A 20484-nucleotide genomic window follows, 5' to 3' on the forward strand; every position below is an offset into this window, starting at 1 on the left:
ATAACACATGAAGTTCGTTTTGCAAGGTATGTTCGTTATTAGAGTCACAATAGACAATTATCCAGGGGTATAGTCAAGACTCGTCATTAGCCGATGACTGCACAGTGCTCTCAGTTTTAATTTTAGATCCATCTCTCTCTTGTCTTGTCCAGTTTCAAAACACCAAGATAGTGTTGGCAGAATTGCTTGTCATGAGTCACTGCGTGATGTCACAGCTTCTCGTCAAGCATAGCTTACAGTAATGAAGCCAGCAGGGGAAAACTCCTCTGTGAACTTGATGGAAATCTACTATTTTTTTATGATTTTTTTCAGTCTTTAAACTATATATAATCAGAGTTTAATTATTTCATATTTGTGTTTTCTGATTTCTCTTTTTAGATGGTATCTTCAATCTTGCTCATTAAAGATGTTTCAGAAATTTTTTTTTTTTTAGTTTTGAGGAGATCATTTCTTGGCAGAGGCCCCGGTTTCTTTCTTTTACTGTCGAGTAATTGGGAATATAATGTATTGCAATGATTTGATGTGATTAAGTAATATTAAAATGGGAACTTTGAGGAAACCTAATTAAGGGTTTATACCTGATATCTTGATTGTCTAGTGCTTAAGTTGTGCTACTTAGAAGAGTTTAATGGCAGAAAGCAGCTTTATCTGAACAGGATTTGAGAGTGCTCCCTCATATGCATACATAAAATGTGAAGCTGATGGAAATCTAGATGACTCACACATTGAATAGCAGATAATATCTCGTGGGTTTCTTCCTGTAAGTAAGATGTGGTGATCGCACCGACTGTTGAGTAGTTGAGGAGTTTAGTTAGTAGCCTTATTTGGCTATTTCTTGCGTTTTATCTTTTTTTTTTTCAACTGGACTGCAGATGAAAAGTAGATGTAAATATTAGAATTTAAATTGTAGAGAATAAAGATAATAAATGATCTAAGTAGACGGAAATGTTTGTGAGAATGCTTACTATCAGTCTCTCAGTAGGACTGTGTTTTTTGGGATTTACTTATTTCTATTTTTTTATGAGGCTTTCAATGAAACCCAGCTTAGGGTTTACTGGCGTTCTTTTGAGTTACAAGTCACATCTATTTTTCAATTTGTGTGTACCAAGGTCATACATTCTAGTGTTTCTTGTTTCAAAAGCTTCAAACCTTTCCACAATAGTAACATTCTCACTGAAAAGTAATTTTAAGATTCAGTTTTTGTCTTTGAGTTCAATGTCATCAACCACCATGTGAATTGGTCAATTGAAAAGAATGTATTTATTTAAACACCTCTTACATATATCCTTCTATTTTTAAATTAATACCTATATGATAATTATATTACCTGCAGAATATTTCCGAGTTTTAGAGTTTTAAACTACATTATTTAATTAACTTTTACCAAAAAAAAATCTAAATTTATGTGACTCCTCAGAGAGACATAAACAAAACGAAATCAACCTGTAATTCCAACACGTGGGAGTTTTTGACTTTGTACAAAATACCAAATTCTGTTGTATCAATGTCATTTAGTTAGAAAATAATCAAAATCTTCAAAACATTTTCACTGTAATTAACTGTAATCCCATAATAACCAGAAAGCATGTCATGAAATGCAGCAATGCTGTTTCATTTTTATGCAATCTTACAAAAAAAGGAAAAGGTGGGTTAGCAGTGCTACAACTTAGTCCAGCCAGTGGACCAATAAACAATTTTATTCATGCTATCAAAATATGAATAAAAAGTTTGGTTTTCAGTATTTCATTGATATGATTTTTTCTACTACTACTACTCGGGTATCTTGAAAGGCACTATACAAATCTAAGTTAAAATTATTATTATTAACTGTTATTATTTTCTCTTCTTAATTTTACATGGGTGAGACCAAATGTTGGAACTTAATTTATCCTTAGCATATATTTGCATTTAAGAAATGAGAAAACAGGCTTCTTTTTTGTCTAATAAAAATGTTACTGCCTTGCAAGGCTGAAACACCTGAAAGATGTTGAACATCATTTCCTGTGTATAGTTTTGAATATTTTCAGTGAATCATACAGGAGCAGATGGGAGTGGGAGCAGTGCATGCTATACTTCCATATTTGTTATTCTACTTTACTGGAATTTATGTAATATTAGATTAGATTAGATTAGATAGAACTTTATTAATCCCTCGGGTGGGTTCCTCTGGGAAATTTGATTTCCAAAAAAGCACAGCACCGACAGAAGTTACAGAGTTATGTTGCTGAATGTGTATTTTTGTGAAATTTTGGTCACCAAAAGATTCATGAAATACAGGGTGGGCCATTTATATGGATACACCGTAATAAAATGGGAATGGTTGGTGATATTAAAGTCCTGTTTGTGGCACATTAGTATATGTGAGGGGGCAAACTCCTCAAGATGGGTGGTGACCAAATTGGCCATTTAGAAGTCGGCCATCTTGGATACAACTTTTGCTTTTCCAATAGGAAGAGGGAAATGTGACACATCAAACGTATTGGTAATGTCACAAGGAAAACAATGGTGTGCTTGGTTTCAACGTAACTTTATTCTTTCATGAGTTATTTACAAGTTTCTGACCACTTATAAAATGTGTTCAATGTGCTGCCCATTGTGTTGGATTGTCAATGCAACCCTCTTCTCCCACTCTTCACACACTGATAGCAACACCGCAGGAAAAATGCCAGCACAGGCAGTTTCAGGTGCTGCACATCTCGTATCTTCACACCATAGACAATTGCCTTCAGATGACTCCAAAGATAAAAGTCTAAGGGGGTCAGATCGGGAGACCTTGGGGGCCATTCAACTGGCCCACGACGACTAATCCACTTTCCAGGAAACTGTTCATCTAGGAATGCTCGGACCTGGCACCCATAATGTGGTGGTATATATACCACACCAAACCATCACTTTTGTTGTTCCAACAGTCTTGGAGGGATCCACCCAACGTGGGTTAGTGTCAGACCAATAGCGGTGGTTTTGTTTGTTAACTTCACCATTCACATAAAAGTTTGCCTCATGACTGAACAAAATCTTCTGCGTGAACTGAGGGTCCTGTTCCAATTTTTGTTTTGCCCATTCTGCAAATTCTGTGCGCCGATCTGGGTCATCCTCGTTGAGATGCTGCAGTAGCTGGAGTTTGTAAGGGTGCCCTTTGTGAGTAGCTAATATCCGCCGAAGGGATGTTCGACTAATGCCACTCTCCAGTGACATGCGGCGAGTGCTACGCTGTGGGCTCTTGCTGAATGAAGCTAGGACAGCCACTGATGTTTCTTCATCAGTGACAGTTTTCTTGCATCCACATTTTGGCAAATCCAACACTAAACCAGTTTCACGAAACTTAGCAAGCAGTTTGCTGACTGCAGCATGGGAGATGGGTGGTCTCGTAGGGTGTCTTGCATTGAAATCTGCTGCAATGACCTGGTTACTGCGTTCACCCAATATCAACACAATTTCGATCCGCTCCTCATGTGTTAACCTCTTCGACATGTCAATAATAATAATAATAATAATGGATTGGATTTATATAGCGCTTTTCAAGGCACCCAAAGCGCTTTACAATGCCACTATTCATTCACACACTGGTGGAGGCAAGCTACAGTTGTAGCCACAGCTGCCCTGGGGCAGACTGACAGAAGCAAGGCTGCCATATCGCGCCATCGGCCCCTCTGGCCAACACCAGTAGGCGGTAAGGTAAAGTGTCTTGCCCAAGGACACAACGACCAGGACAGAGAGCCCAGGGATCGAACTGGCGACCTTCCGGTTACAGATACGCTTCCCAACCCCCTGAGCCACGGTCGCCCCAATGTCAATGGCTGTGAACAAAGAGAAACTTGTAAATAACTCATGAAAGAATAAAGTTACGTTGAAACCAAGCACACCATTGTTTTTCTTGTGACATTACCAATAAGTTTGATGTGTCACATGGCCCTCTTCCTATTGGAAAAACAAAAGTTGTATCCAAGATGGATAGAAAATCCGACTTCTAAATGGCCACCATGGTCACCACCCGTCTTGAGGAGTTTGCCCCCTCACATATACTAATGTGCCACAAACAGGACTTTAATATCACCAACCATTCCCATGTTATTACGGTGTATCCATATAAATGGCCCACCCTGTAGATTACAGTATGGTGTATACACTTGCTACATGAACATGAATGCTGTGCATTAGATATAGAATATATCAGATAAAAACCAGCCTTTCTGTATTATTACATGTTTTTCTTGATCATATCCTGATCGCTTTTCATTCAAGACACAAAGATAAATGTAGCCACATAATTATGCATTATCACCAAAAAAATCTGTCTGTCTGTCTAGGATCGAGCCCCTAATCCAAGTGACCGTCGAACAGCCACCACCACACTAACTGTGGATGTACTGGACGGTGATGATTTGGGTCCAATGTTTCTACCATGTACGCTTGTGGGAAATACCCGTGATTGTAGTCCCATCACGTATAAGGCTAATGTGCTTGAGCTGACCGAGCCGGTAAGTTTGTGTTTGTTCTGTACTTTGTTGTATTTGTGTGTACTATGTGTACTTAGCTTTAATTTTTGTAGCAATGTCCATTTGTGGATCACTTACTGTCTTCAGTGGACAATGATAACATGTATACACTCGCCGCCACTTTATTAAGTACACTGGTTCAGCTACTCATAACACAACATCAGCCAATCATATGGCAGTAACTCAATGCATTTAGGCATATAGACATTGTCAAGACAACCTGGTCAAGTTTGAACAGCAGCAGAATGGGGAAGACAGAGCATTGTTGATGCCAGTCGGGCTAGTCTTAGTATTTCAAGGTTCAAGGTTCAAGGTTCTTTATTTGTCACATGCATAGTTATACAAGTATAACACACAGTGAAATGTAGCCTGACAAGCTCCTCGACATGTGCAAAAATTGGGGGGTGTAGAGGAAGAACATTATATATATATACATATAGTATGTACACTGGGTGAATGTGCAGTAGTAGCAGCAAGCAGGTGAATTCTGTACATTAATATGAATAGACATCTGACTTTTCAGAAACTGCTAATCTCCTGGGATTTTTCTGAATTATCATTTCTTGATTTAGGTAATATCATACAGAGTTACTTTAGTTACAACCTTTTAGTTCCCTAATTTCCAGTAAAATGAAACTCTGTTGGCAGATTGCAGATGGTTTAGAAACTTAGGGGAAACTGCAATTATTAACCACAGGGTATATTGATAGACTGTGTCACTATGGATATCTTCACTTTCTTGTCTTCGAGCTTTCAAATCAAGGTCTAATGCCAATTCAAGCCAAATGTATTTACTCACTTTGGCATTTAAAATGTAGCTCGTTTTGCTGTAAACTACAGACTATGTAATTAGAATAGGGGCTAAATTTTTTTGTACACTCTAAAAAAAACATGCAATTTCATTCTGTATGTTAACTCCTGCAGAACCCATTGTAGGTTTTTCATAAGGAATTAGAGCCATTTGAAAAGGAACCCTGATATTTTAATAATAAGACCTTGTCAAGCAATGTCTGCTGGGAGTTACAATTTGCATAAAAAAAGGATTTTACTGTGTTTATACAAATGACTAATGAGCATCATTGTATACAGGGAATGTCTTGGTTTTATATTTTTGAAATACAAGTAGGTATTGTTTTCCTTCGATTATGGCAAAATTGTATGGCGGATGAAACTGCTATCCTAAAATATGTCATGTGTGGCCATCAAAGAGTTCTTGACATTCAAAGTTTGTCTTTTATAGATCCGGCTGTTACTCTCTTTTGTATGAACAAGTGTTTCAGGGCAGATTCTGCAACACTGTAGCCCATATTTATGCTTACACAGCTGTATGTACTTTTGCATTTGTATCTGTGGCATTTAGCTGATGCTATTGTCTGGAGAAACTCAGAGTACAACTTTGTAAACAAGGGGGGGGGGGAAGTTGCTTTAGGCAAAATCTTCAGCTATGACAAGTCAGCAGTGCATTCATCCCTTACAACACATATACACACACCTGCACACACCCTTGATGGTGACAAGCTAGCAGTGCCTTAATGCCCCCCATTCACCGACACACATGTACATAAATCCAGTATCACAGCCGTGGACCGGACACCGTCTTCTTCATCTCTCTATTTTACACTGAGATAGTTGTCGCATGCACACACATGTGCTGACTCTGCTCCAGACAGGCTGAAGGAACTATTTCTCTGCCTCAAGATTTCTCTTTTCACCTCTCTCTCTCTCAGACACACACACACACAGACACACACTCTCTCTCTCTCTCTCTTTCCAGCCAGAGGAGACAGTCTTGGCTGGGAGGAAAAACAGGAGTAAATCAACTTTACAGCTTGTGGTTTTCAGAAGGAGTAAGTGTATGTGGACAAGGACAGGGTTTAAGATGGAGATGGGGGGGGGGGGGGGGGGGGGGGGATCTGGTGGATGGGGAGAGGGGAGTGAAAGAGAAAGGGGGGGAGGGGCTAGGCAGAAACAAACTGTTTTTCCTGGGAGTTACAATTTGCATAAAAAGAGGATTTTACTATACTGTCTATACAAATGACTAATGAGCATCATTGTATACAGGGAATGTCTTGGTTTTCTATTTTTGAAATACAAATAGCTGTTTTTTTTCCTTTGATTATGGCAAAATTGTATGGCGGATGAAACTGCTACCCTGATATATGTCACAAAATGATACTATGTGTGGCCTTCAAAGTGCTCTTGACAGTCAAAGTTTATGTCTTTCATAGATCCAGCTATTACTCTCTTCTGCATGAACAAGTGTTACGGGGCAGATTCTGCAAATCTTGAGGGGTCACAAAACCCTTGTTATGTGGCAAGTGTTTAGTGTTGGGTTTAGTGTCCTTAAAACCCAAAGAAATATAGGAAAAAAACACACACAAAAAACCCCAAGTCGCTTCAAACACCAAGATTGTTTCTCACTTGTCGATTTTCTCCCAATACAGAGCTCTTGCTTACTCCAGACGCTTCGCTGATTTCAGTTTTTCTGATCTTATGCAATCACAGCAATAAAAATTGGAGTCAGTCAGATAAGCTGTGGTTGCTTGGCCTCATCTTTCTGTAAACTTTATATTCACTATTAATGAATTTCAGACTGCGTTCTCTCTTTACACGAGTTGGGAGCAGTGCAGAAGTCAAATTAAGGCGCATATTTAGGAAACCTATTTGACTGCCAGCACCCACATGATCATCATTAAGGAAAATCATTAAGAAATCTATTTCATAACAGATTACCTTAGGCAAATGACTGCCATGTATTTACTGCTATGACAGGTCAGAATGAAAAAGGTCCTTCATATAGAGCTGTCCTCTAAAGAATACAGTCTTATTTATCTTTAGGCTGCTCCCACCACAGAGCATCATTTCATCTCACCCTCCTCTCTAACTTTGTCCTCAATCTGCTCACCCTGAGCCGTCCCTCTGATACACTCATGTCTAATCCCGTGCATCTTGGTAGCTCCAATTGAAAACCGTAACATATTTAGCTTTGCCACCTCCACCCTGGCCTCCTGTCTTTTTTTAGTGCCGCTGTCTCTAAGCCATACATCATAGCAGGTCTCACTACCATCTTGTAAATCTTCCCTTTCACTCTTGCTGCTATCCTTCTGTCACAAATCACCCCTGACACTCATCTCCACCCATTCCACCCTGCCTGCATTCTCTTCACCTACGTTGTGTACTGTCCGTCCATCCAAAACAACGGAGAAGGGCATTGTCCATGATGAGTTTAAAAACCCCAGCTGCAGTATTTAAACTAATCTATTTTCAGTATCTCTACACCTTACATGTGCACCTTTCCTCTTGTTTCTCTCTCATTCACACAATTCTGTCTCAATTCCACAAACTTTTTATGAGAATACACCAAAGTCATTTGTGTCTTGTATCTGCCTCCCGACTGTCAAAAATCCCCATGAATAAAGAAATTAGAACTTTAAATTCACACTTTTATTTATTTATTTTTGTCATGAGATGCATTGAAAGAGAAAGTAATGTAGTTTCTTTATCACAGATATCTGGAAAATTGTATATATTTTGTATTTCTGTATGGAAATTTAAAAGACATGAGCACTGGCAAAAAGAAAATAACAAAAGATGTCTCTGAGTTATGAAAGGTAAGGGAGAAATAAAGCAGTTTTGGAGATTACTTCCTTCCTTACTTGGAATTAAAATTTGCGGGAATGGGTTTGACTTTATTTATTTTTTTATTTTGTGAATTCAGTTCATAATTTTAAAGTTCTTCTTTTTAGTGCAGAACATAACAAATAACTGCTTTAATTGTACCTTTTTATTCATTTTTCAAGGTAGTTCATTTTTCATTAAAAATCAAGCATTGCTTTTGCAAAGCAGGCTTAAGCCTTTATATATTTCCTTTGTCCACAAGTTAGTCAAAGTATGAGTGTGTCTGTAACTGAGGCCTTCTAGGAAGATTTGTCTGTATTAATCAACCCCTGTGGTCTTGGTTAATACAGTATAATTGTCAGTTCTGGCCTTTGCTTAAAGATAAAAAGAAAGTTCAATGACGTATTCTTGGAATAAATAAATGCAAAATCTCTTTTTCTCATAACCCATGATTTGGCTAGCATGACAGCAGTGTAGATGAATATCTACTTCCAGCTTTCAGAATAATGAGAACTTTGACTGTTTGAATGACACACACTATATTAAATTTGCATGTTATATTTTCTGTTTCTGATTTGCTTCTAATGCACTGTGCAGAGATTCTTCTTCTTATGGTTACACTTTGACACTGAAACACTGAACCAACAGTGCTCTTTTATGCCTTACAGTGTCACTATTTTGGTCAAATGTAATCATTTCTCTTGAAAGAAATTACACCAGCTATAAACCTTCCTCCCTCTCTCTGATTGGTGTTTATATACATAGTAATACACAATATTATATGCACTCACATACATTTAAATGATCAGCACAATGCTTAAACTGTGCTTTTTTTCCTCATCGGTTGCCTTTGGTGCCTTTACTACCAGTGTCGCAGTTTGGCTAGATGAACGAGCAGACTGTGTGCTTTGACAGTGGCAGCTGCTCTGCACATTTCAAAATTACCAAGGAGAAAGGAGCAATTAGAATTTTACCAAAAGTCTTAGAACTGAAGAAAGCTTGCATAAACATCATTATCAAATCCATCCAGAGTGAAAAAACAGGAACAGCTTGCAGAAACTGAAGAGAAGGGTAAAGGGTTATGCTGTGCAACAGTTTTTCGTGAAACACTCAAAGGTTTAACCTGAAGAATTGATGAGCATTTAAGTTACTGGGTGGTATTTTTATGCCAACAGCAGGTCTCCTGTTGGTTTGGAAGCAAAGAACTGAGGAGGTGCAGGGAGATAGGTGAAGCTATAGAAAGAATGGAACGACAGCAACAAGCTGCTGTTCCTGGTACAAGAAAATTGGGGAGGAATGAGCGAGGAGGAGAGAAAAGGCACTGTAATAATTTGAGTCCTAATCAGGCTGATGAGAGATGACAACCTCAGAGCCTTGGAGCCAGGATAACTATTCTCTCTCTGTGTCTTTCTTCCTCACATACACACACACACACCCCAAGATGCTGGTCATTATGCCGAGGAGTTGGCTGTCAGGCCATGTTCACACATACACTTCAAAAACACTGCCATCTCTGCAGCTCAGTATTTCATAGCTGTAAGGGATAAACCTGATTATTGACTGAGACTTGACCAATAATTAGTTTATCATTAAATCATACTGCAATTGACTGGCAACAAGATGCATGATGCAAAGATTACAGTACTCTGTCTGTAATAACAGTATTTTTTGTTGTTGTTGTTTTTTCCTGCACTGACACACTCAGCTTCCTTCTGCAAATTCACATCTGTTACTTGTCCACATATAGTTATATGGGAGTGTGACAAGTTCCCATTGCAACATAAAGTCTTGCCGTGCACTTTTGTGTAGCTCGGTAGCCAGCACAAAGCTTCTTCTGACCACCAAATGCCCTCCAAGATTTTTCCCCCCGCTATTGATCGCCTCGCTGCTCCCTGGATCAGACACCTGCCTGCACAGCGGCTGCCCATTTGCTCATTAGTTCCTCAGCATATACGCATATATACATGCACATATATGTAAATACATATATATAAACACTACCAGTCATAAGTTTGGACACTTCTTCTCATTATTTATTTCTTTTTTTTTTCACATTTGTTACATTGTAGATGCATACTGAAGACATCAAAACTATGAAGCAAGATACACTGAATTATGGAAAAAATTATAAATACCCCTAAATATGTCTTATATTTCAGATTCCTCAAAGTAGCCAACTTTTGCTTTGTTGACAGCGCTGCGTGATATAGTCACCTGAAATAGTTTTCACTTCACAAGTGTGACTTGTCAGGGTTCATTTGGGGAATCTCTTGCCTTTTTAGTGCGGTTGGGACCATCAGTTGTGTTGTGCGGGAGTCACAGCTGACAGTCCTATTTGACAACTATTAGAATTCATATTATGGCAAGAACCAATCAGCTAAGTAGAGAGAAACGACAGTCCATCATTACTTTAAGAGCTGAAGGTCAGTCAGTCCAGAAAATTGCTAAAACTTTGAATGTGACGAAACAGGCTGACATGAGGGGACCGCCCCAGGAAAGGAAGACCAAGAGTCACCTCTGCTGCTGAAGATAAATTCATCTGAGTCACCAGCCTCAGAAATCACAAGTTAACAGCACCTCAAATTAAAGCCCAGATAAATGCTACACAGAGGTCCAGTAGCAGACACATCTCTACATGAGCTGTTCAGAGGAGACTGTGTGAATCAGGCCTTTATGGTCAAACAACTGCTAAGAAACCACGACTAAGGAAAAGCAACAAGCAGAAGAGATTTGTTTGGGCCAAGAAACACAGGGAAGGAACTTAGTGGAAATCTGTGTTTTGGTCTGATGAGTCCAATTTGAGATCTTTGGTTCCACCTGCTGTGTCTTTGTGCAACGCAGAAAAGGTAAATGGATGCTCTCTACATGCATGGTTCCCACTGTGAACCATGGCGGAGGAGGTGTGATGGTGTGGCGGTGCTTTGCTGGTGACACTGTTGGGGATTTATTCGAAATTCAAAGCACACTGAACCAGCATCCTGTAGCGACATGTCATCCCATCTGGTTTGCGTTTAGATGGACCATCATTAATTTTTCAACAGGACAATTACCCCAAACACACCTCCAGGCTACGTAAGGGCTGTTTGACCAAGAAGGAGAGTGATGGAGTGCTGCGCCAGTCACCTGAACTAAACCCAGTCGAGATGGTTTGGGATGAGATGGACCACAGAGTGACGGCAAAATGGTCAACAAGTGCTCAGCATCTCTGGGAACTCTTTCAAGACTGGTGGAAAACCATTTCAGACGACTACCTCGTGAAGCTCAGCAAGAGAATGCCAAGAGTGTGCAAAGCAGTAATCAAATTAAAGGGTGGCTTTTTTGAAGAATCTAAACTCTAAAACATTTTTTGAGTCATTTCACACTTTTTTTATTTACTACATAATTACATATGTGCTCATTCATAGTTTTGATGCCTTCAGTGAGAATTTACAATGTAAGTAGTCATGAAAATAAAGAAAAAATATGAGGTGTGTCCAAACTTTTCACTTTTCTAGAGCAAAGCAGGTAAATAGCTTTCAGTATTACCTGCAGCTTGACTTGCTATGTTGATCTTTTTTTAACCCCCAGCTTATTATTTGGCCCAGTTATATCAGACTAAACCAAATACTCAAATAAAATTCTTAAGTTTATAACTAAGCTTAAGAGTGGCAGTAGCCAACAACTGATCTTCATGGAGTAACCCCAGTTTTGCCCAGTCCAGCCGAAGATGAAAGAGGCAGAAAAACTACTATATTTAAAAGTTGTAAGAATATTACATGGTATAGAAGCCAAATCAATCACATTACTGAGCAGTTTTTCTTAATGGTTTAAAAGTATTCGTGTGTATAAATTGGCTGTAGCGATTAATGGACTTTATTATTTTATTAATTTCCAAAATCGTTAGTTGCTTAACTTAAATACTAAACAGCAATTCAGTGACAGTGCCAGAGCCCTGACACTTCTAAGTAAATTTGATTTTGACCGTTTAAAATTTAATTTGGACCGTCTCTTAAAATTAATAGACATAAGTGATGGATCACTTTATAATAAAGCAATGCAATAAAAAAGCCTGATTAAAAAAAAATCCAGAGATCTCTGACTGAGCTGATGTGTGTTTATAAAGTCAAAAGCCCTGCTTTAAAATCAGGTTGTGGTCAAGTAGTCTTTTCTGTTTAGGAAAGTTCCTAATTGAGTGAAATGACCCAGTATAAAGTATGAGCTTATATAACTTTCTAAATTCTACAAAAAAAAAATCATCAGTTTTGCTGGTTTGGGCTTAGCTGACGTGGACTGACTCAAGAATTTCTTCATGCTTTTTTTACCAGCTAGTCAGTTAATAAGCCAAGCCATGCAGCAGCATGAAGAGCTTAAATAGAAGTGAGTGACTTCCCTGGAGATGCGTCACAATCATATCAAAGTTTGTGTATGCCCGTAGATAATGTGGCGGGAGTGATGGAGTAATTGACAGTATGAATGATAAATTATTTACAGTGTCACAACAGTATTGCCTCCACCGTCACAAATCACAGGCTGACTCTCACATCGCTTTTGTAGTTCTTGTTGTCAGTGCTTTTTTTCCTCATTGACAAAGTTAAATGGTGTCAATAACTAAAATTACAGTGGCACTCTTGCAGTGTTTTAGCGACCTGGTTGTCTTTCGGGGCCTTTAAGTTTCTTCCATGCTGCATTAACATCTCCCTGTCTCCCTTCACTCCTGACAGATTCATCTCCCTTCTATATATTTAAACCCTCTTTTACTCCACTCCATTACTCCCCATAACTTCTTCTCTGCCGGTGTTTTCGCTCCCTTCCTCTTCAGGCAACAGCAAAGATGGCTCGGTGAAGGCTGGTAGATTTTAAGTGGTGCATGACAGGTGCGGCAGTTAAATGTTGTGTCATAGCAGGTGTGTACGGTGCATGCATGTCTATGGGAGGATGCGTATTTAGAAAAACTCGCAGGCTTGTTGTTGTGCTTTGTTTGGCATTTTATTTCCTTAGTGATCATAATTTATTCCCATGGACATGTTATATTTCTCCCATCGGGGGTCTTCTCATTGCACGGACCACAGCAATATCGCACTGTCGTAAGTCAACATTATAGCCCGGCCACGTTAGTATGCAGATGGAGCCAGATTCTCAACTCCTGTGTATTTGTGTGTTTGAGTGTGTGTGCGTGGGTGTGTGCACAATATATATTACCATTTATATGCTGCACTTATATAATACATTTTAGTGTGTGGATGTGCATATTTACCCTCCTGTGTGATTTTTAAATTTACTCCAATTTTGTGTTGTCTTCAACAATACATTTTCCTGTTCTGCTGCTCCGATGTTTCCTCTGCTTGGATATAGTTTGTGCATTAAAATAACTTTTCCCAGACCACCAGTAATTAAATAATTGCTATGTCTTCCTCCTAATTTTAGCAGAGCTTCTGTTATCACACACACAACGTTGGCAGTGGATGTTAAAAGTGCTGTCCTATGTCCAAGTTTGATTGATTCATTGTTTTTCTCTCTCACTCTGTGGAAAATATTTCTCCAGAGTAAGGTGAATCCGCTCAATGTGACTCCACCCATACAAGCTGTGGACCAGGACAGAAACATACAACCTCCCTCTGACAGGCCGGGGATCCTGTATTTCATCCTTATTGGTAGGTTTGTTTGTTTTTACTAAACATTTTAGGAAGCTATTTAATAAATGGCAAAGCGGTACAGTGGTTTGCAGTCACGTCACAGCAAGGTGGTTCTGGGTTAGAACCCTCTGGCCTGCTTGGTCCTTGGTGTGTCGAGTTTGCTTGTACTCTGTGTGCCCACGTGAGTTCTCTCCAGGTCCTCTGGCTTCCTCCCACAACCTAAAAGGCATGTTGGGTTAATTGTTACATCTAAATTGGCTGTAGGTGAAAAGGAAAAATAGCATCCTTATGTTTTTGTTGTTGTTGGGTTTTTTTTTTTACCCAAACAATTTTAAATTCACATATTTTTTTTAAGACTGATTGGTGAAACATTATTTAACATGCCACTTACACAGGGCAATACGCTCTGACTCTGTTCTTTCGAGATTATCTTGTCAAATGTAGATCAGTGGTATTGCGGTTCCTTAGGCTAGATTTAAGGCCCAATGCTAACGTCCACACTCAGAAATTTTAATATAAAAGTAAAAAGCGCATGAATTATTGTATCTTAAAGGCTGCCTTGTACTATATTATTTCCACTAGAGCACTTTGTTGTCTAAATGCAGGCTTACTTGGTGGTCCTAGATGATCCGAATTTAAGTAGTAGAATTTAAGCAAGAACATTCAGCCATCAAGCCCATTTCCTTTGGAACCAGCTCCCGGTTTAGGTTTAGGAGATGCATGTTCTCTACTTTTAAGAGTGTATGCATATCCTGTATGGCATAAGAGAGGCTTAAAATGTTCCTTTTTAAAAAAGCTTAGTTACACCTGGATCAAATGATCCCAAACCAAACCATCCCACTGTTTTAGGCTCATGATACACAGAGAACTCCATTTATTTATTTTCCCTTTCATATATGTCATTATGTTTTGTGTTCCATCCTGTTTGTTGCTCATGGTTTCAGCTTTCTGTCATTTATTTCCCCCCACCAACCTCAGGTAATAAGGTTGGTGAGAGCATCTGAGCCTTTTTTGTTAGAGGTTTTTCTTGAACCTCTTCTTTTCCACCGTTACCAGGTGCTTTGTTGTAGGGGATTGTTGGATTGATGGGGTTCTCTCACTAATCAGTGTTTTTACTTTACAGTATAAAGCACCCTGAGCTGCCTGTTGTGTACTAGCACTGTATAAATAAGCTGTGCTGAATCAAATGGAATCAAGTAACACACCTACAGAAGCACCACAGCTGCACACACATTTGCCAACAGAGTGGAGAATGAGACCAGGCCTAAATGTCCATAAGGCTTTTGATGAAGCAACTTAAATAGACAGTGATAAAAAAGTATGCTCTGGACAGTTTGTGAAAGATAACATTTTACAGAATTACAGAGGTGGAATTGTTTCTCATTAGTGCTTTATACGTATCTAAAACTATAGGACAACTGTGCATCATACAAAATATTTTGATTACCATTTGAAACTATAAAATGCAGCATAACAACAACTTCAACAAGTCAGGATGTGCATAGTCTGTAGAAATGTACTGACATGACTTGACACAGGCTTGATTAAATTTCCCAGACCCCTCCTGTGAAACTAATCTCTCTCTGAGTGAGGATTATTAGAGAAAGTGTGACAATGGGCAAAGAAAAAAGATGTTGCAGCTTTGCAGCTCATCCAACATTATGATTCTAAATCTAAAAACAGAAATTACTGTTGAAAGTAAGCTGAGGAATATTTAATGTTGTCACGGAAAAGAGGGACCCAGGCGCGGTTCTTGCTCACAGAAACACAGTGCGTTTATTTACAGTGAAACAGACAAGTCCAACAATCCATTCAAAAGTGCAATTTTCCAATCGTGCTCGTCCCTTGCTCCCAGTGCGTTCCGTGTAGTAACTCCCTTAGTGTGTGTGCTCCCCAACTCGCTTCTCCGCTCGCCCCTCCTGGAGGAAGAAGGAAAATCCAGCGTTAGCCACACGCTAGCCGAATAACACACTCACACTGCTCGCACAGACTATACCAGTTCGGAGTAATAATCCCACGTCGACTGTCGCCGTGAGTCCAGGTTAAATACCCCTTTCTAGCCTGGAGGAATGATTACCAACCACTGGTCAGGTAATCAGCTGCAGGTGGGCCGGCAACAGCGAAGAGGGACGCCCAATGACGACAGTCGCCAGGACACGCCTCTCCCACGGCGCGCACTTCCGTAAACAACCCCGAGGGCCAGGGAGGGAGAAGCAAACACATATACAGAAAACATAAACACAAGCAGGGTCGTCCGGAAAGGGCCGTCCAACCGTGACAAATGTGAACTGCAGTGGTTTTGGTTACACTACTTGTGATTTTTAATGAAGGATCTGACAAATATTTGAAGTGCCATTAATGGAGGCAGTTTAAATAAATCAAAGTGAGGCTTTTATTTTACTGTTAAACATCTAAATGCGCCAGTTCACCTGAAAAAGCAAGAAACACGCAGGAGGTAAAAAGACACAGAGAAGATGGGAATTGCAGCACTATTTATGCACAAAAAACCATTTATACACAAAAGGGTAATCAGGAAATAGGACACAACGGGGTAACTAAACACAGGTAAAGATAATCAAAGACAATGAGACAGGAGGGGGAGTAAAACATTTAACACAGGAGACAAATAACTATCAAAATAAGACTGGAGTTGATAATCTAACAGGGAAATGTAGACATATGAGTAAACTTTAAAAAAAAAAAAGTAATTTATACAGGAGGATGAGATGAGATTTTTGTGAGACCACAAATTAAAATCTAAAACAAACAGTAAGTAATCTAATAACTAAAAACTGAAAATATTAAGGAAATAGAAAAAGATGCAAATGTAAATAGTAATAAAAGTAAAAAGAAGGAAACATTTAACAACTTGAAAAAAGTCCTCCATATGAGACGTCTGTCCAGTTGTACTCTTGCTGCATGTCGTACTTGGCCCTCATTCTTTCTGAACTAACATAGAAATAACATTAAAAGAAAGGGCTTTTGCAAAATTAAGATGCTTAATATATTTACCTAAGCTTGGATTCTAGGTAAAAACACATGCCTTAGAAATAATAATAAAAAAAAGATATAATATTGGGCACTCACTCAAAGAAATTTATGTAGCACATTTCATTCCAAGTGGAGGCACAAAGTATCCATAAACATAGTAGAAATAATCTGTCTTGCAACGTGCCATCTCTCAAAAGCCAGTCAGATCAATGCTAGCTGCTGTAGCTGTAAAGATGTAACATAGACCGAAGTGCACACTTGAGAAATGTGATTGTGTACATCTGCCTGTGTTGCTGCTCTTTTTACCAGAGCTTGATTTCCCCATTGAACAATGTAGCCTTCATAGGAATCATATATGTACGGGCGGTGTGTACCTGTTGCGAGCTGCGATCTTTAAACTGGGAGCATTATCCAAGTCTCTTGCCTTGGATTCTCCCTCTAGAAACCCATCAAGCAAACATAAAGTGATTCTAACACAAATGTTTCCTCCCCTCTCCCACAGCAGTATATCTTCTGTTAAAAATGCATTTTTGGTTTGCTCTTACTGTTTGTGTTTGTTGTCCTCTCTCTTCCAGGCAAACCAGAGTCCTATGTAGAATATTTCCGCTTAAACAGAACCACAGCAGAACTTCTGCTACTGAAGCCCATCGACAGAGAGCACTACCACAGATTTGATCTGGTGATCAAGGTGAGAAACACTGCAGCAGCAAACAAGGCAGTTTTAATGAGATTTTCTTTTTTCTTGCATGTTTCTTCTACCTCAAAGAAACCCGCCAGTTCACTCTGTAGTGCTTTTTTAATGCCTTTAATCTACAAATATTCATCAAGTTGATCAGCAAATCTTTAAGTCCTAATAAAGACTGTTTATATTAGGTTTATTTATTTCCTGACGATTAAAAGTAGTCTGCCATGAAGACATTTAAATGATAGTCATTTTAAAGCATTCGCTATAGTAGTATGCATATATATATATATATATATATATATATATATATATATATATATATATATATATATATATATATATTAGGGGTGCAACGATACACAAAATTCACGGTTCGGTTCGATACTTTGGTGTCACGGTTCGATATTTTTTCGATACAAAAAAAATGTTCATGCCTTTTTAATTTGTCATTTATTAAAATTATAAATATATATTTTAACTCAAAAGTTCAGTTTTTAAATTTAATGTTGCTGAAACAACAAAGTAATAAAAATAAATAAATCTATCTGATTGAGGAATCACTCATCTTTGGAAAAGAGTTTATTACAGAGAAATGGCTCTTTCCAAAATAAGAGCTATACTATCCGCTTCTTCTGGGCTATATTCTCAGCAGCATATTAAACATATCAGGTCCCCATAAGGAGAATCATGTGCTAACGGCTGTCTAAATGACTCGGGTAAAGTTTGTAGCATGCGTGCTTGTTGTTTTTGTCTGCTTTCACTTGTCTTTGCACTAGGATGATGTCGGAGTAAATGTGCAGTCATATTCGTTGTGTTCCCACTAGTGCTGTCAGCGTTAATCTCGTTGAAATGACGTTAACGCCACAACACGGCAAATCTCCGTTAACGAGCTACCGCGGATCGCCCCGTGCGTGGGGCTGGACGGCCAACACGTTAACGAGCTAACTGCGCTAACGCACTAGTTCCCACCAATGTAATTGAGCATTGCGTGGCACATCCGACATACTTTTAGTTTTGTCCATGACGCGCTTACCTTCAGGGTCATACGTCACATGAAAACCAAAATAGTTCCAAACGCCACATCTGAATGAGGGTGGGGGAGGTTCAATTTGCCATGTTGCAAGGAGAGCTTAACTTCTGTCTCACTAGCTTGCCCTGCACTCAGTGAATCTGCACTCGACTACTCCGCCTAGGCTGCACTGTCGAGTGCAGATCCACTGAGCGCTCAACACAGACAGCATCGTCAGAAGGAAAGTTGATAAAATAAATTTAAAATTTTGTATTGTTCGATACATATGCGTACCAAACCGAAAGCACTGTATCGAACGGTTCAATATCGATACTAGTATTGTTGCACCCCTAATATACACACACATATATATATATATATATATATATATATATATATATATATATATATATATGTATGTGTATATATATATATATATACATATATATATATATATATATATATATATATGTATGTGTATATATATATATGTGTATATATATATGTATATATATATATGTATATATATATATGTATATATATATATATGTATATATATATATATATATATATATATATATATATATATATATATATATATATATATATATATATATATGTTACGCTACTCTCACATACTTACAGAATTTTACAACTAATAGCTCTTTCAAAAAAATGAATAAATAATGAAAGGAAAGGCAACAGAAGGGAGCAAAGTAACAGAAATACACTGGTTTTTTAATAATCCACCTGAGGTAAACTAAAAGGATTGGTACACATTTATTTGTACAAAACAATTTATTTTGCCGTTGTGAAATGAAAGAAGGACGTTTCATGACTTTAGTACAAACAATAACAGGTAAAGTAGGGTCTTTGGTCAGATACAGTATGTGACCAGCACCTCAGTGGTCACCGCCTCAGATGTTTCTTGTAACATTTAAAATCCTTCTCGAAGGACAACGATCAACTACACTCCATCAAGCCACTCTGAATGAAAGATTTATAAGTGCTGGTTTGGAGTTTGCCAGATGCATTGAAGGATTATTAGAGCATGAGGAAAAAATATGATCCGATGTGCCAAAAACTATTTGGGATGAACTCCAAGAACTCTGCCTGATGAGCACCAAGCACTGGTGTTCATTAAGCTCACTAATGCTATCCCTACAGTGAAGCATGGTTATAGCATCATAATGCTAAAAGAGCGTTTCTCACCATTAGGGACACGGAGACTGCTCAAAATTAAAAAGAATATGAACAAACCAACACACAGTAACTGTTCATCTTTTAAGAGATCATACTCATGTGGATTTGACACAAGTCTGAATATACTTGAGTGGACTTGAAACCCACAGAATATCTATAGAAAAACTTTGAGATGGCATCCATTCTTTGTGATGAATCATGAAAGGTTTTTCCAAATAAAAGCTCTACTGGCTGCCAATGCACTGGATGAAGGGTTGGAATGCTTTTGCAAAGAAAGATTCTTGTTTTTAAAATGACAATTTCTCAAAAGCATGTTTTCGTTTGCTCATTGTCAGTTCTACATACTTCTAATGTTACGTTGCCAAAATGTAAGCAAACGTAGACAAAAAACGGGTCTCAAATTAGTACGTTAGCCCTGACCTGTAGCTGAACTTTCATTACGGATCCATGTTAGCATTTTTCACTTGTAAAATAGCAGAGAAGCCACACTATACAACTCTACTGATTACTTAAATAAACTTAAAAAAACAAAAGAAAAGAAAAAGAAAAAAAGACTGGAACTCAGAAATAAATCATCAACTCATACTTTTTCAGCAGCACTTAAACCTTTGAACTTGACTTACCAATTTCCTTAGAGAAATCATTTCATAAAATGACAGACTGATTAAACAGAATCACCAGCACAAACAAAAAAAGCACACTTGTTACTATTTTCAGCATGTGGAACTGTAATACATGGGTAGTCGCAGCATCTGTCATATCACTGTGTGTAATTTCGTCAACCACTGTAAAGACATAAAGGCTTAGCAGCGTGATTTATGGCTGGTCAGTTAGAGAAGATTCAAAGCTAAATTGGTTGTTATTACACTT

At 38.4% G+C, this 20484-nt stretch overlaps 1 protein-coding gene across 1 annotated transcript in view; it reads left to right on the forward strand.

The window, feature by feature from the left end:
• Positions 1-20484, forward strand: part of LOC146568505 (protocadherin-15-like) — a 235777-nt gene that overhangs the window by 74479 nt on the left and 140814 nt on the right. The window contains exons 9-11 of the mRNA XM_085284578.1: positions 4308-4478; positions 13636-13744; positions 17293-17405. Of these exons, the coding sequence (XP_085140704.1) occupies positions 4308-4478; positions 13636-13744; positions 17293-17405 (393 nt within the window). The remainder of the gene's footprint in view (positions 1-4307; positions 4479-13635; positions 13745-17292; positions 17406-20484) is intronic.

The sequence above is a fragment of the Mchenga conophoros genome, linkage group LG8 (assembly GCF_057382185.1).
Source record: "Mchenga conophoros isolate Kocher_MC1m ecotype Shallow Benthic linkage group LG8, M_conophoros_male_GT1.1, whole genome shotgun sequence".
In the NCBI taxonomy this organism is placed as follows: domain Eukaryota; kingdom Metazoa; phylum Chordata; class Actinopteri; order Cichliformes; family Cichlidae; genus Mchenga; species Mchenga conophoros.